The sequence below is a fragment of the Pogoniulus pusillus genome, chromosome 10, assembly GCF_015220805.1.
Source record: "Pogoniulus pusillus isolate bPogPus1 chromosome 10, bPogPus1.pri, whole genome shotgun sequence".
Lineage (NCBI taxonomy): Eukaryota > Metazoa > Chordata > Aves > Piciformes > Lybiidae > Pogoniulus > Pogoniulus pusillus.
The window spans coordinates 2078975-2093190 of record NC_087273.1 but is presented as its reverse complement, the minus strand read 5'-3'; the positions used below and the strand labels follow the sequence as shown (position 1 = coordinate 2093190).

The following is a 14216-nucleotide window of genomic DNA, read 5'->3' as shown; positions in this document are numbered from 1 at the left end:
CAAGGTTAAGATGCAAGAAGTGCTTTTGCCTGACTTGGATCAGTACTAGAGAGACAAAGATTAAAGAGCTTGTTAAAAATCAATTCCCATATAAAGAAAGGGCCTTCAAGGAGACAGAGGGAAAAGTGCTTACAGTTAACAGTTCCTACCTACACAAAGGTGTAGGAAACAGTGGAAGTTTCAGATGTGAAAGTTTCAGCTATGTATCTTAAAAATAAGGAATGGTATTTTCCATGCAACAGCTCTCTGTTCTGCCTTCACTGGCTGCTGAAAAACAGATAGGAGAAACCATGGCTTCCAGAAAGGATGATAGGAAGCACCTTCTAAGTCTCTGTAAGTGGTAGAGGTATAGAAAGCCCACGAGGGATGGTACCATTAGTCCCTCACTGCCTGCTTCTCAACCTGAACAACTGGAGCTTGTCTTTGCAATCCAGAACACATTTCTGAAAGGAAAAGTATTTACCTTTCTAAAACCAAATGGAAATCCCACAGCATGGTCCCTACTACTGCTGCTTTGAGTAAGAACTGGAAATCCAGTTTACATCCCTTTTCAGTCTGCATCCTTCCTACCTCTTGACCAATGGTTCTGCTGCTCTCTGGAGGTGGCTCTGCCAGAACTAACCCCTGCAGTTGATGTCATTGCAGATGTCTCTACCAGGCAAGGACAATTTCGAAAGGAAGTGAAAAGACAAACATTTATTTTACTTCAGTCTGGTTTTATACATGGCATGCATCTGAAAAGAAATTCTTCATCACGTAACTAGCACTCAGATTTCCTGATCGGGGTGGGGACAGTCTGGGACCAGGACAGGGTACCATCACCTACACCGTATGTACAGAGGTACCAAAATATACATAGCAGTTCCTCTGGCAGCAGAGCTGAGCCAACGTTTGGGTCCCGACAGCTCAACATCCAAACTGCAAAGGCAACAGGAACACTGCAGAGATCATTGTCGGGGCAGAAGAAACAGCAGCAGAACGCTGACACAGTGTAAAAATATAAGGCAGAAGCCACTTTCTTCTGAAGTGTAGGGAAGAGCAGAGCACACCAGGACGCTCCATCTTGATTTTAAAAGTAGTTCCAGCAAGGACTTGTACATGCAAAACACAAATTTGCATCAACAGTGCAACACCAAAAGAATACTGAACAGTAGCTCAATCATACACGCTTAAAAACACGTAACAGGTACTTTATGCATCTCTCCTCACAAAGTATCTAGGATTTGTCAGTGCATTAGTGTTAAAGTGGCATTAAAAAAACTTCTGCTATTATAACAGCTGCAGAATTCTTTTGGAAATGCATAGCATCTACATTTGTATTGTCTTTGTTATTATTTAGTTGGCATAGGCACCATTCTAGTCACACCAGCATTAAGAACTCGTGGTGGAAACAGCCATTCTAATCCATTTACACACAGCTATTCCTGACTGCTCATCTTGATCTTGAGTTCAACAAATAAATGCTTTTTATTTTAAACTTCAAAAATATACCCTATGAATATTAAAAGAACTATATACAACATCCCTAAGACACAGGGTTAGCTGGCTGCTGTACGTGTAACACACTGGAGAGAAACATTCAAGTCTGACAGATTGTTTTGAGATGAAAGGCCTTTGGGTTGGAAGCGTATCAAAGACAACAGTGCAGTAGGCTGAGAATCCCTTTAGCTCAGTTCAGAACTAAGGCATTGGATGATAAGATACACGTCTGTATTTGGTGCAATGTCACTGTCGACTCCAGGATCTAGACCACGTCAAACGCTCTAATTTGTCACTAGGAAATGGACGTCTCCATCCTCTATCACAGACTCAAAACCTTTGAGGGGAAAAACCCAAACATTCCCAAACACTAAACCTAGATTGGCTTTCTCTAATCTGACATTGAGGAAAAAACACTAAGCCAACAAACTCTTAGGATCCTTCAGACCAGAGGGCAGGTGCTCACATCCCCCCAGTCCTTACTCGCCAGAAGTTAAACAGACATGAACATTACTAAAAAAAGATTGAAGATTTTAAACTGCTACTTCAAATGACTTCCTGTATTTTAAAGGGTTCCATTATCCCTTCATTCTATGCTTGATGCCCCCCTCTCTGATTATCTCCCAGTGTTGACCTTCTCCTGTCATTCCTGTATGGCCTCCCTCTAAAGTTTCGCTGATACTGGTGGCCATCATCTCTGCTCCTGCTGGGTGTTCCTTTCCAGGCCTCCTCATTCCTTTGGAACTGGTATCCTCCCCTACTGGAGTAGCCCCACTCAAGTCTAGGCCTTCTGCCTCCTCCATAAGTCTGGTTATAGAACTGCTTGGATCTGCCACTCCTCAGCATATCAGATACCTCGCTCTCATCTTCTGAGCTCTCTTCCCGAGCTCTCTGCACCCTGCTCTCTGCCTGCAGACCACCCACACTCCTGCCATCTCTGCCTTTGTCAGTCTTCTCCTTACGACTGCAGGCACTGTGTTTCAGTTCATTTTTAGGTGGCTCTGCTGCCAGTGGTGGAGTGTTGGGCACTGCTGTCAGCCTCTCAGTTCCCTGTGTTAGTGGAGAACGATTCTGCTGCCCAGCTGGCTTTTGCTTCGCAGGAGAAGCTGAAGGACAAGTGTGCTCCAACTGAGGTGCCCTGGATGAAGCTTCTTTTGGGGCACTGCATCCACTGCTTGCTCCAGCCCCAGGGAAAGGCATGGTGGTTGAGCTGCTGCTGCCAATCTTCTGAGGCTGCTCTGCACAGTTTACCACAGCAACCGGAGGGACACATTCTTTAGCCACATACATGTTCACCGCAGTGTTAGCTGCTGCCTCTTTGTCCTCAGGGGTCAGGACTACATTAGCTCTTGCTGCTGAATTGTCAATGAAGCCCTGAACTGGGTATCCATACCAAAAGTGAGGGAAGAAAGGAGGTGCTATTGGAACAGCACCTAGGAAGTGATTGTGTCCAAAGTGGGGCTGTGGGAACATATTTTTTCCTCTCAGGGACTCCTCATAGTTGGCATGAAGAGCTTGCACTGGATTCTCTGACTCCATGCAGACCTGTCCTTGGCTTTCCGACACCTGAGCTGTAGGTATCATCAGAGGCAGTGATGCAGCTCTACTGTCAACCTGTGAGAGCTGCCCGTTGGGCCTGGCCTCACTGGGAACAGGGAAGTGCCTGCTTGTCCGTGCAGTTTCGCTGTCACTCTGAGCCGCAGCCTCCTGGAACCAGGCGCCGTGTGGGTACACAGGAAGGGACACGTTCGGGTACATCCGGCAAGCAGCTAAGTAGGCCTGGTGCAGGGGGTACAAGTAGGAATGGGGTGCCCACATGGGACAACTGTATGCCTGCAAGACAGGGATAACACAAAGCGTTTGCTCATTTGAAGGTTCTGACAGACCTGACCACACAAGCCATTCACCACTTTGAAACAATTAATTAGAGGAGGTAAAGGTTATTTACAGTGGCCACGCTGGATTCCACCTATCTAGGACTCCTGCATTATGTTCTCCTTTCTCTGGTTGCCTTCCAAATGCAGTTGCAATGGGCAATATTTAGGAACAGTAAGAAAACTTGATGACAACTTCTACATAGTTCATTTAAAGGTGTAGTGCTGTTAAGTCAAGCTTTAGCAACCTAGAGGTTGTGTTCAACACTACCTGTCAAATAAACTTGTTCTGGGCCATACAGAACACCAGGAAGGTTGCTGGAGGCACAGAGCATTTAAGAAAACACTGGAACAGGTAGAGGGCAGAGCCCAAAACCTGGTGTGGTCTTGTCTGATCCACTTGTACAAAGTCCCTGGAGCAAAGCATCCTGAGAAGCAAACTCAGACCCGGTCTCAATGGGAACTAGTCGGTTCGCTCTGAACAAGCAGCTGGGAGGCTGTGGATAACAGCACGGCAGCATCTGAGACCACAGCGGTGGGCAAAGTGATGCCGAAGCAGTTCCCAGGTCTCCCTTTGGTCACCAGCCGAGGAGCAGAGCCACTATCACGTGGCACTGTGACCAGCAGGTGGCGCTGAAGCACAACAATTGCAGGTCCTCTCCCAGTACCAAGTACCAGCAAGGAGAGAAGGCTTAAGAAGCCAACGCTGTTCAAGCACACAGCAGCAGCACTTGCCAGTGACTTATGGATTTCTATTAAGCAGACACTTGCACTAGGCACACAGGTATCAAATCTAAAGTTATTCTGCATGTTGTGCCAAGTGTTCCCTCTTTCTATGCGTGGACATGAAGAAAAATCATTACTAATGGCTAAAGTCATCTGGAATAAGCACCTTTTCCAAAGCAATTTGCCTGACAGAAGATGAGAAAGCAAATCAGGAATATTTGAATGTGCAGAAACCAGAGGAGAAACCAAGCAAAGCACTAGTCCTTATCAAGGAATGGTGCCTTTGTTAGGTGAGCCTCTTCCCCAGCCACACACACATACAACTGCTGTTGGAATGACTTAACAGGTTACAGCGCTGCTGCCCTTATCCTGAGCAGAAAGAACAGGGTCTAAGTTACTCAGGAGAGCATCCACAGGCTGTGTACTGCAATGGCTTTGCCAGCAACCAGATAGAGGCAGAGGCCTCTTCTCTTACCATTGCCTGTTTCCAAAAGATGCACCTTAACCTCACAACAGTTACCTGGGGATTTGTAAAGCACAATCTGCTGACTGCATAGCCACAGCTGGAAGCCAGCTTTGTTATCACTGTCGAAAGAAAATGCTGCTGACTGGAACTGCAGTGGGGACAAGTGCTGGGATCCCAGTTAATTAAAGATAAAAAAAGTATTTCAGATTTAAGGATGGACTTGAAGAGTAGAGCTGAAGCAACTAAACCTCTGCACTCCTAAGTACTACCAAGTACAAACAAAGTTTATGGCATAACAAACAAAAAACCCACAGACATAAAAGTTTGAAGAGTTACCTTCACACCAAGATTGAAGAAAAATCTAAGAATATTCTTATCTAGGGAGAGAAAAAGAAAAATATTATTACTTGAGGTCTTAATGGATAATTAATAATAAATTCCTGGTTAAAGTTTCATCTCAGCAGAGAAGAACTTATATTGAAGTGCTGCTTGATGCCTTTGATTTGGCTTGGTGTTTGTTTCCCCCACCCCAACACACACACAGTGCGCTTAAAATTTCACTTTTGACAGTCTGTGGAAATGACCTCCTAAAGAACAGTTCACAAACAAACAGCAGACATCACCATGTTCTTTAGGGGCATGTTCCATAGTAGTAGTATGCCAAAACTTCTGTTTTTCCAGGCCATTAAAGAAATGCTCCACAATTACCAAGCTTTTGGTTACAAGAATAAACCAGCAGATTGGAAGTGATTCCAACAAAGGAAATCCTTCACATTTAGAAAGCTTCAAGGTAAGAAGCACAAAGTGATCAGAACTGCAGATGGAAGCACTTAACATAATGACAGTGTTAGCAGTGCAAGCTAAACAGTTGCACCTCTTCAGTGTTCCTTCCCACACCTTAAATCACAGGATGACATCTAGATCTCTTGACAGAGATTAACAACAGGACCAAAAAGAGATCTTTATTTACAGGAAAAACAGACCAAACCCCAGACCTCCTTCTAGCTTCTCACCTTTAGGCAAGTCTTCCCCAGTATTGCACAGGGAGTAAGAGGGTGCAATGGCTCTTTCTCCCTTTTCACTAAGAGGGAATCCAGGGTATAGTGGATCCTGGTAAGGATTCAGAGTCTGAGGCAAAGGCATTACAGGCTGGTTAACTGCTTGTAGTGACACAGGAACTCCAGCAACTGGAGCAGATGTTACCTGAGCCTGTGACACAATAGAGTCAGGTCCTGCTGCTGGGGCTGGCATCAATGAAGAAGCAGGTATTTGAGCTGGAATACCTAAGGGAAAACACATACATATGTCTCTCACACAGCTACAGACAGTCACCAAAGAAAACGCCAGTGGGAAAGCAACTTTCAAAAGGCAAGAAAACAAAAGGTGCAGCGCTCAGGAAGACACAGGAAGGAGTTCTTGAGTCAGGATGTGACAAAGAGCAGAGCTGGCTAAATGCTGAGAATAGCTTTCAGAAAAAGTGGAACAGTCAAGCTCTCCAGAAACAGCTGAGCCCTTCTTATAGTTGTGTTTTACACACAATTCATTTGGAATACTAGAAGAAAGATTTAGGAAGGAGGGGAACTGAAACTTCTGTGTGAATCTCTGCAGCTCTCATTCTGACTACATTCATTTAGAGTAAACTCTGAACCTGAGGTGAGATTAACTGGGCAATGCCTCTTCTGTCACAGCTGTGCTTAAGCATGACAGGATTATCACTATGTCCTGTGAATAAGGACACTGATTTGAAAGCTGCTTCTTGTACAGAAACATGACAGTGGGAGAGAAGATGCAGCACTAGTGCAATACTGAGTCTAAGCTAATTCCATCTAGCAGAAGATACAGACAGCACAGAAAAGCCATTATGCTGGTCTTGCAGTACAGGCCCAAATGGATCTCATTAGTTCCAGACATACCAGACTCGAGCTCAGCCCTTAGTGAATCAATGAGCTTATTACATTGGACACAGAGCACAAGCACATACCAAACTTCAGCATGCTGCCAACGTGTTCTGACTTCAGCAAACCCTCAGAACAACCCCTCTCAAAACACGCTCACTCAAAGGAAGCAGCACTGCATAGACATCCGTCTGCACCCTTACACAGGGAGTAAAGCAAACTCCACACAGGGGTGAGCAAAGATCTGCTTCCAGCAGTAAGAAACAGCATTGTTAGTGCTTAATGCCTATGGAATGTGAAGATATGTGAAAGTGTCCTGGAGGCACCTTCAGTTGAGCAAAGCAAAGTATATCTCAGGGTTAGTAACTTCTGATTTGGTGTTTCTACAGACCTGCTGGTCCATAAGTTGTTGGCTCGCTTGGCCAAGCTGGCACAATGGCTGGTACAGAAGGCACTGCTGGAGGTAAATGCACCTCAGAGAAGACTGGTGAGGGTGTTGGAGTTACACTTGGTAAGCACTCTGTCAAGTTCTGTAAAAACAAGAGATTCCAGGAAATTATTCTAAATCACCATTGCTGGTGATCCCTAAAGGCTTGATGACTCAGCATTATCCAAGCTACCACCATCACCCCAGCAAAACACTAAGACATCAAAGGCTGTTTAGGTACGAGAGATCTGAAACTGTGAGGGACTCTCTACCGAGCTCTATACAGAATGTAGCACAGACAGTCCTCAGCACTACCTACACCAGCTTTACATTGAAGTGTTTCCCACCCAAGAGAGACTCCACCCTCACAAACATCGACCAACAAGTTGGAGAAGCCTGGAAAAGGTGAAGGATAACCATGCTTTTCTCTTCAGATCCTTGCAGACAGGATGAAATAAGCCTTCTCAGAAGAGAAAGGATATGCTTTTGCTTTGCTCTCAGGGGCCATGCTTTTACAGAAGATTCCCAACTGTAAGCCTGAAATGTCTGCATTATGAGCACAGCAAGGCCTAGGTAATTAAAAGCCAGTATTATAATACATACGTGGCTGTGATGGAGCTCCCCTTTGTCTGAAGTCTCCTGACTGGAAAACTTTGAAATCAAACAAACATTTCTTACTTGCTCAGCAAGAACCGGAGGAGATTCTGTTTTTACTTGTTCCAAGGGAGATGAAGCTTTTGGGTAATTCTCATCTTGACTATTCTTCTAAAGCAGAGTTAGAAACAACAGACATAGCTAGTGCAACAGGCAGGTGTACTTTGGGAACAGGCATTCAAAGATATGCAACCACTCTACATACAAAGTGGGCTAAACACCCACTCACTGTTGTACTAGTGTAACACTGCTCATTGAAAGGACAGTAAAGGTTAAAAGCCAACAGGCCACAAATCTTCACTGAACTTCAGAGATCATGGCCTGATAACACAGCAGCAATTAGTAAACATCAAATCTCCTGTGGTGCCATTATACTGACAGTACAGACTGTACTAAGCAGTTACAAATCCACATTTGTAAGTGCCCAGATCTGAGAACTCAGATTTCAGGGAGAGAGAGTATAAGTAGGGGTTATAGGGGCGGAGGAAAGTTGACAGCAATACAAGCTTCCAATCTTAGAAGTATGTCACTAAAAGCTGTAAAGCAGCAGCAATCCCAGCTTTAAAGGCAGCTATTGCTCTGCTAATCATGTATCAGAGAAGCAATAACACTGAAAAAAAGAAAGTGCTCTTTTCTTTAAGATTACCTCAGATGAATTTGGCTCAAGCTTCTGACTTAAGTGGATCTGCCTGGAATTTGACTCTGTAACACCAAGACATAACCTAGTAAATGAACCATTACACCACTGATGGCTGTCACAACTTAAGCCAGTTACAAGTTTGTCTTTCCAAAGTTAAACCTTCAAACCAAAACCTACCTCAGCTTATATTACTCTAGAAAATTTAAACTTCACATTTTAATCAAAGATCAAAGCATCTCAAAACAAACAGTTGTTAGGGCAATAACAGAGCAGCTACATGAACATGGGTTTTCAAAACTCTTTACTGTTTTTTACTGATGTTGATTAACCTCTCAACCATGCCAAGAGGGAAGGAGGAAATAAATGAAGCTGTCTCTTTAACCACATGCAATTCATCCTAAATACCTCCTAGAGAAAAAGCAGAAAGTTTGTACTTTGCTTGAAGTGAAAATGGTTTGATTTGCATTTCCATACTCAGGTCTTAAAATCACAGAGGCCCAAAGTCTACTTATGAGGGAATAAAACATCAGTTTAGAAGGTTTCAATAGTACAAAAGTTCAAGCAACTTTCCAGACTGATGCAGGAAGTTCAATTTCTCAAGCACCAGTAAACCCCTGAGGGGGAGATGGTGTTGAAAAATGTAATCTGCATATAATAAGACCTGTACAAGCTATCCACATTCTGGCATATGTTCAACTCTGGCTAACACTACTTGGCAATCAAATTCACGCACTTCAGTTCAAGAGTAGCCACTAAATAGGTATGTGCTTAGTGTGAACATCATCACAATATATGTTAACATAACATGGGCATGAGAACTCCTGCCAATTCCCTAAGCACCAGCTGGAACCTCTAAACGCTCAGAAGAAAGTACAGCTCATTCCCCTTGGCTTCGTAACCTAGTTACAGGAGAGTCAACACAATCCAGAGCACCACTAAAGCTAGAGAAGGCTGCACATGCTGTGCATTTCAGCAACATCTCTCACGGCACCTGGAGTAAAGAGCTCTCCTTACATCAACTTTCCTTTTGGCACTGAAGATGTTACAAGGTTTCAAATAAAGTAAGTTTTCAGATGTTTGGAGAACAAAACATCAGTCTTTTTGATCACTCAAGAAGGCACTGCCTGCTGTAAGAGGAGGTGGGCAAGTACAAAATGCCTTTACTGTTGTTGCACAAAGCAAAGAACAGCTTCTAGGGGCAGGCTGAAGAGCTCGGATTTTATTTAGTCAGGGGAATAAAAAGTGGAAGCAGCCAAGATCGAATTCAGTATTTAGTTATGGCAAAGCTAGCAGGACAAACACACAAAAATAAAGCCACTGCCAGCTGCATTTAGCAAAGACAGATCCTCACAGCTGTCCTCCTCCTGACAGGGCCAGCTTTCATCCATTACTGCCATCTTCTACTTCCCCATAGAAGAGGAAATGCTTCAAAGTCAGGGAATAGAAGCTAAAGAGTGGTATAACAGATGTGGGGGAGGAGGAAAGCTAAGGTATTTTGCCCACATGACAGCTCTTTCTACTGTACACAGGGGAAGGGCATTTCGGCTCTTCTGTGTGACATCTTCTCCCCTCTACGTGCCACTGTATGCTGTTTCTTTTTACCCGCTCATTTCTTAACTGACTTTAGTAAGCTTCTTAATGGGAGTGCTCCCAGTGGCACTTTCTGCTGCCCTCACTGTAATTTCAACAGGATCTAATTTAGGGTCCCTCTGCTACATCTTTTTGTTTCTCTCATAACTATTCCCATTTACTACAAAAATCCCAGCAAGGAGCCTGCTCTCAGTCACGTTCATAAAGCAAGAAAACAGGCACTTTCTTCCCAAACCACACCTTTGCTGCCTGGAGCCTGGCTTAGCTTGGCACTGGTACTTAACAATTTTCCCCTCATTGCCTAATCAGCAGTCCCATCCTGAATAAACTCTGAGGCAGGCAACAAAAGCATGCAAACAAAAAAGCCTTCATCTCAAAAAAACGTCTACTCTTACCTTTTTCCTTCTGCTCCTCCATCTCTGCTGTCCACTTGCTATTTCTTTTCTCATTGTTTGAGAGCTTTTTCTGGTTTAAATTATCCACAGTCTGGGTAGCAGCCTGACAGACTGACTGATTCTACAGGAGTTGACAAAAGCAGAAATGAGAATTTTTGTAACAAGTCTGATGACACTGCCATCCCATCACCTGGAGTCTACTACTGCACCCTCGTGACACATTTATCTCTGTGACAGGCAGAAGGGCAAGGGGAGCAGTCTCCAGCAGTGTCAGATTCATCCACTCCTTCATTCACTGCTACATTTTCCAAGGTGTCCTTTAAAGCATTCATGTTTACACACCAAACAAAGCCTTCTTCACTCAGGCAGGGCTCCCCTGTCTCTAGAACACACCTGTCTGGACAGCAGCTCTTTCCACCCCCTGCATGTCCTGAGACTCCAAAACAGTTTCTTCAAAAAACACATCAGTAGGAAAATCTCTCCAGATCTAAAGGCTACATTCTTCCCTTAGACAATGCCCAGCTCCACAGCAGAAAAAGAGCAGGTCTGACAAAGAAGTTAAATTGCTTCTAACACCATCAAGTTCTTACACCACTAAGTTCTTAGACTAAGAAAAGTCACTTACAAAAATACAGGTTAGTTGTGAACCAAACCAGAAACAACCACCTAGCCACCTCTGATTCCAAGTCGAGCACCAGAGTGGCCTTCCAAAGACAGAAGGAATGGGAACAGAGCAGAGCACAGCTTCAGACGCTAATGCTTACCATATTCCCATGCATAAAGAACAGTGTATGGTGGACATTAATTAGTCCCAGAGGAAACTATTACATATGTCTTGTCTTAATAGATTTGTGTTTCCAGTAGAAATCGAGCATGAAGAACATAGCCTTCACTTTTAAACTGTACTGTGAGGCTTGGCCAGCAAAACACCAACTGCCAATGAAAGGTAACAGGCAAGTGTGAGAAATAATTAATTACAGCATCACAAAGCTTACATTGGAGAGAGCTGGGAAAGCTTGTTCATCTCTCTGCTGGATCTCATAGAGGGAACGAGATTCTTCTATAGCTTGTTTCTCCCTGCGCTCCTCTGGGGACAGGCCAAAGTAGTTACAGTCTCTGCTGCCATGGTTCAGGTCCTCGTTTCTCTCCCGCTCTGGTTTTCTGAAGAGGAAGGAACAGAACTCAGCAGCATCAAACACAGCACAAACTCAAGGAAGAAAGACAATTCTGTAGCAGTGCTTATGTGATTTCACAGGTACCAGATCCTTTTCCTGCCTCTTGGAGCTTACCCATGTACATAAATTTAAGGAAGGGAAAGAATGGATTTTGTCCACAACTTACTCATCTCAACACAGTTTTGAAAGACCTTCTATTAAGAAGTTATTACTGGATCATAGTTCAAAACCAAATGCACACATCAAGTGATCTAATCCATTCCTGTACTAGCTGAGGACAGACACCCCCATCTGCCACCTCTGAACATGTAAGAGAAAGTTGAGGAAGATTTCTGTAAATCCAACAACAAAAAGCAGAATGCATCCCAATTTCCAGTGCCTGGCAAATCACTACATAAAATTAACATCACTGTTCAAGCTCTCTGAATTACTCAACTGAACACTTCAGGATGTTCATGTACTTAACCTAAAGGTGGAAGAAAAACACCTCTACAATGCTGCACATGACACTACTCCAAAGCCACCACAACCCCATTTATTCTACAAGGTGTTTTGATACAGAAGAGTGACAGAACAGACCGTGAAGAGTTTGGCTTAGTAGCAAAGCACAGAACAGCCTTTTAGAAAGAACAGAAAAGAAATGGCAATAAGGAGAACAAGAACTCCGCTGTGGTACAATGAATCCAAAAATCACTACCAACAAACACAGGCAGAATACTGGTCTGACTCTTTCAAGTGATCAGATACAACATGAAGCAGTTCTCTATGACAGGTTCTGTAGAAGCTAAAGGAGGACCTCAGTAATGGCCAAGAAGTGCTACATGCACCATTACTTCAGTGCCAAGCAGAAAAGACAACAACATCCACTTTCCACGAAGAAACTAGAGATTTAAGTACTGTGCTTCCAGGGGAGGTGCTGTCATGCAGGAAAACAAAGGGAAGCTCACAATGGTAGCAACTTTGCATGAAGGTTTAAAAAAAGAATAAATTATTTTCTCTGTGCTTGTTTGTGTTCTTAAGGACTTGAAACACCTCAGGAGATTTCAACGGCAACCTGTTTCAAAAGAGCATGCTGGAAGCATCTGAAGCAGATGCCTGGGCTCCAAGAAGCTTGACGAGAGTTCAAGTTAATTAAGATGTTATTGGCAGTTTTACCTTACAGTCTGGGAAGGATTCCTGCCTGGAGCTTTTTGCTCTGTGGAAGTCTGATGAGGTTGAGGTCCAGAACAGGAGAACTGATGCTGCCTGGTTCCCACAGTATGCTGAAGTCGAGGAGGTAGTGCTGGCTGGGGTTTTATTGACTTGCTCTGATTCTTTGGCCCTCTGCAATCTGCATCTACAATCAAAACATGAAAATAGATCCATTTTTTAACCATTTTTCATGCTTTTTGGGGCAAATCCCCCACCAACAAAGATCCTGCCACACAAAGACAGGCACGGTCCTACCAGGCTGAGCGTTCTGCCCCCAGGTTGGGAAAAACTTTTTTATCTTCTTCCCTGGCACAGTGTTCCAGCCCTCCATAGGAGAGGCCTGTGGAAGAGGTTTAAGGCTCTTCATTGAGACAGCATGCCTGCAAAAGAAGGAATTAGATCTCAAAGATCAGACTGGAGCTTACATGAATTAATACCACATGTTTACTGAGGCTGATGGAGCTTTCCATTCTGGAGAATGCTGCACTCCAAGCCCTCTATTCTGTATGATTACACTCCAGCAATGTGCAGAGCACACCTCTGCCATATATGTATTTTTTTGGCAACAACTCTCTCTGGCAAGTCAATACAAACTTATCCAGCACAGAAAGATCCAACCATTTGTGAAGTATTGTAATGTCTGCAGGGCAGCCAGAAATGGGGAATGATCACAATGTTCACAAACTTATCATAAACACTGCAATAGGTATCAAGGTGGAAAACATTTTATTGGTGGTTTGTAATCCAGAGCAATGCAATGTGTTTTTAATTGTGGGTACTGCAGGATAGCCAAGCAACTGGTTACATGATTTAAAAGAACAGCATTCAGATCTCCAGTGGACAGCTCCAGTTAGGTTCAATCTCAAGTTAGAAAGGGAACAAACCACAAGACAATCTTCAGGTAACACGGTGTGTTTTGCTCTACAGAAGGACATCACCTGAGATTAAGTCAAGGTAAATGAGGGAAGGAGAAAGCCTCCAATTAAAGCACACTCATCTGTGGGTTGTTTTTGACACAGAAGAGTTACAGACCTTACAGCAGAGGTCAAGATGTCTCAAACCACCTTCTCCCCTAGCTAAAAATATCCAAACTAGCCAACCAACACCACACAAGGAAAACCACAACCCCTTGTTTCACTCTGCAAGTAATATTCAGCCCACTTCACATTAAAGTCTTTAATGACAGCCAATACAGAACCTTTTTCCCCCCCCCCTCTCTTTTTATCTAGTGTGTTGGTTTCTAACAATTTAGCACTAGTACTGCTTCAAGTCAAACAGCAAATCCCCTTTAGGGGCTGAAATGAACTCTGAACTGAAGCAGTGATGCCATAAGCAAGGTTCAGAGTAGCACTCTTCCCACAGACATGAAGCACTTACTTTGCTCCAAGCTCTTCTACAAACACAACGACTGGTCCATTCTCTGAACAGACTTCTTGAATATGGGCATTATAAAACTTCCCATTATGGTCTAAGCGCACCTATGAGGAAAAGGAGTAAGGGAAAACGAAAGTGCACTGCTTTCAGAAGAAGACAATGAGAGGACACAACTCTCAGCAATGTCATAACCAGAACTTTGTCTGGGCAGCCAAAGACCTGAGAGATAAACACTGCAAAATTCAGTATGCGTATCAAAAGCTTGAACCTTTGATCCATGCTGCTTCTTCAAAAAGATGTAAAGCCATTATCAGAAAGCAATCCCCAGAG

General features: G+C 43.7%; 1 protein-coding gene across 5 annotated transcripts in view; it reads right to left on the bottom strand.

Annotated features, from left to right (window-relative positions):
• Positions 1–668: 668 nt before the first annotated feature.
• The window catches only part of OTUD4 (OTU deubiquitinase 4), a 28162-nt gene continuing 14614 nt past the window's right edge, over positions 669–14216 (bottom strand). The window contains exons 12-23 of one of the 5 annotated variants that reach the window (XM_064149482.1): positions 13890–13990; positions 12768–12892; positions 12477–12657; positions 11142–11307; positions 10147–10267; positions 8168–8223; positions 7471–7632; positions 6832–6970; positions 5749–5828; positions 5559–5673; positions 4882–4922; positions 669–3312 (exon numbers count right to left, since the gene is read on the bottom strand). In XM_064149482.1, the coding sequence (XP_064005552.1) occupies positions 2071–3312; positions 4882–4922; positions 5559–5673; positions 5749–5828; positions 6832–6970; positions 7471–7632; positions 8168–8223; positions 10147–10267; positions 11142–11307; positions 12477–12657; positions 12768–12892; positions 13890–13990 (2529 nt within the window). In that variant the 3' untranslated portion in view covers positions 669–2070. Of the gene's footprint in view, positions 3313–4881; positions 4923–5558; positions 5829–6831; positions 6971–7470; positions 7633–8167; positions 8224–10146; positions 10268–11141; positions 11308–12476; positions 12658–12767; positions 12893–13260; positions 13451–13889; positions 13991–14216 lie in introns of those variants that run through there. The other 4 variants (XM_064149480.1, XM_064149481.1, XM_064149483.1 and 1 more) reach the window with 4 other exon arrangements.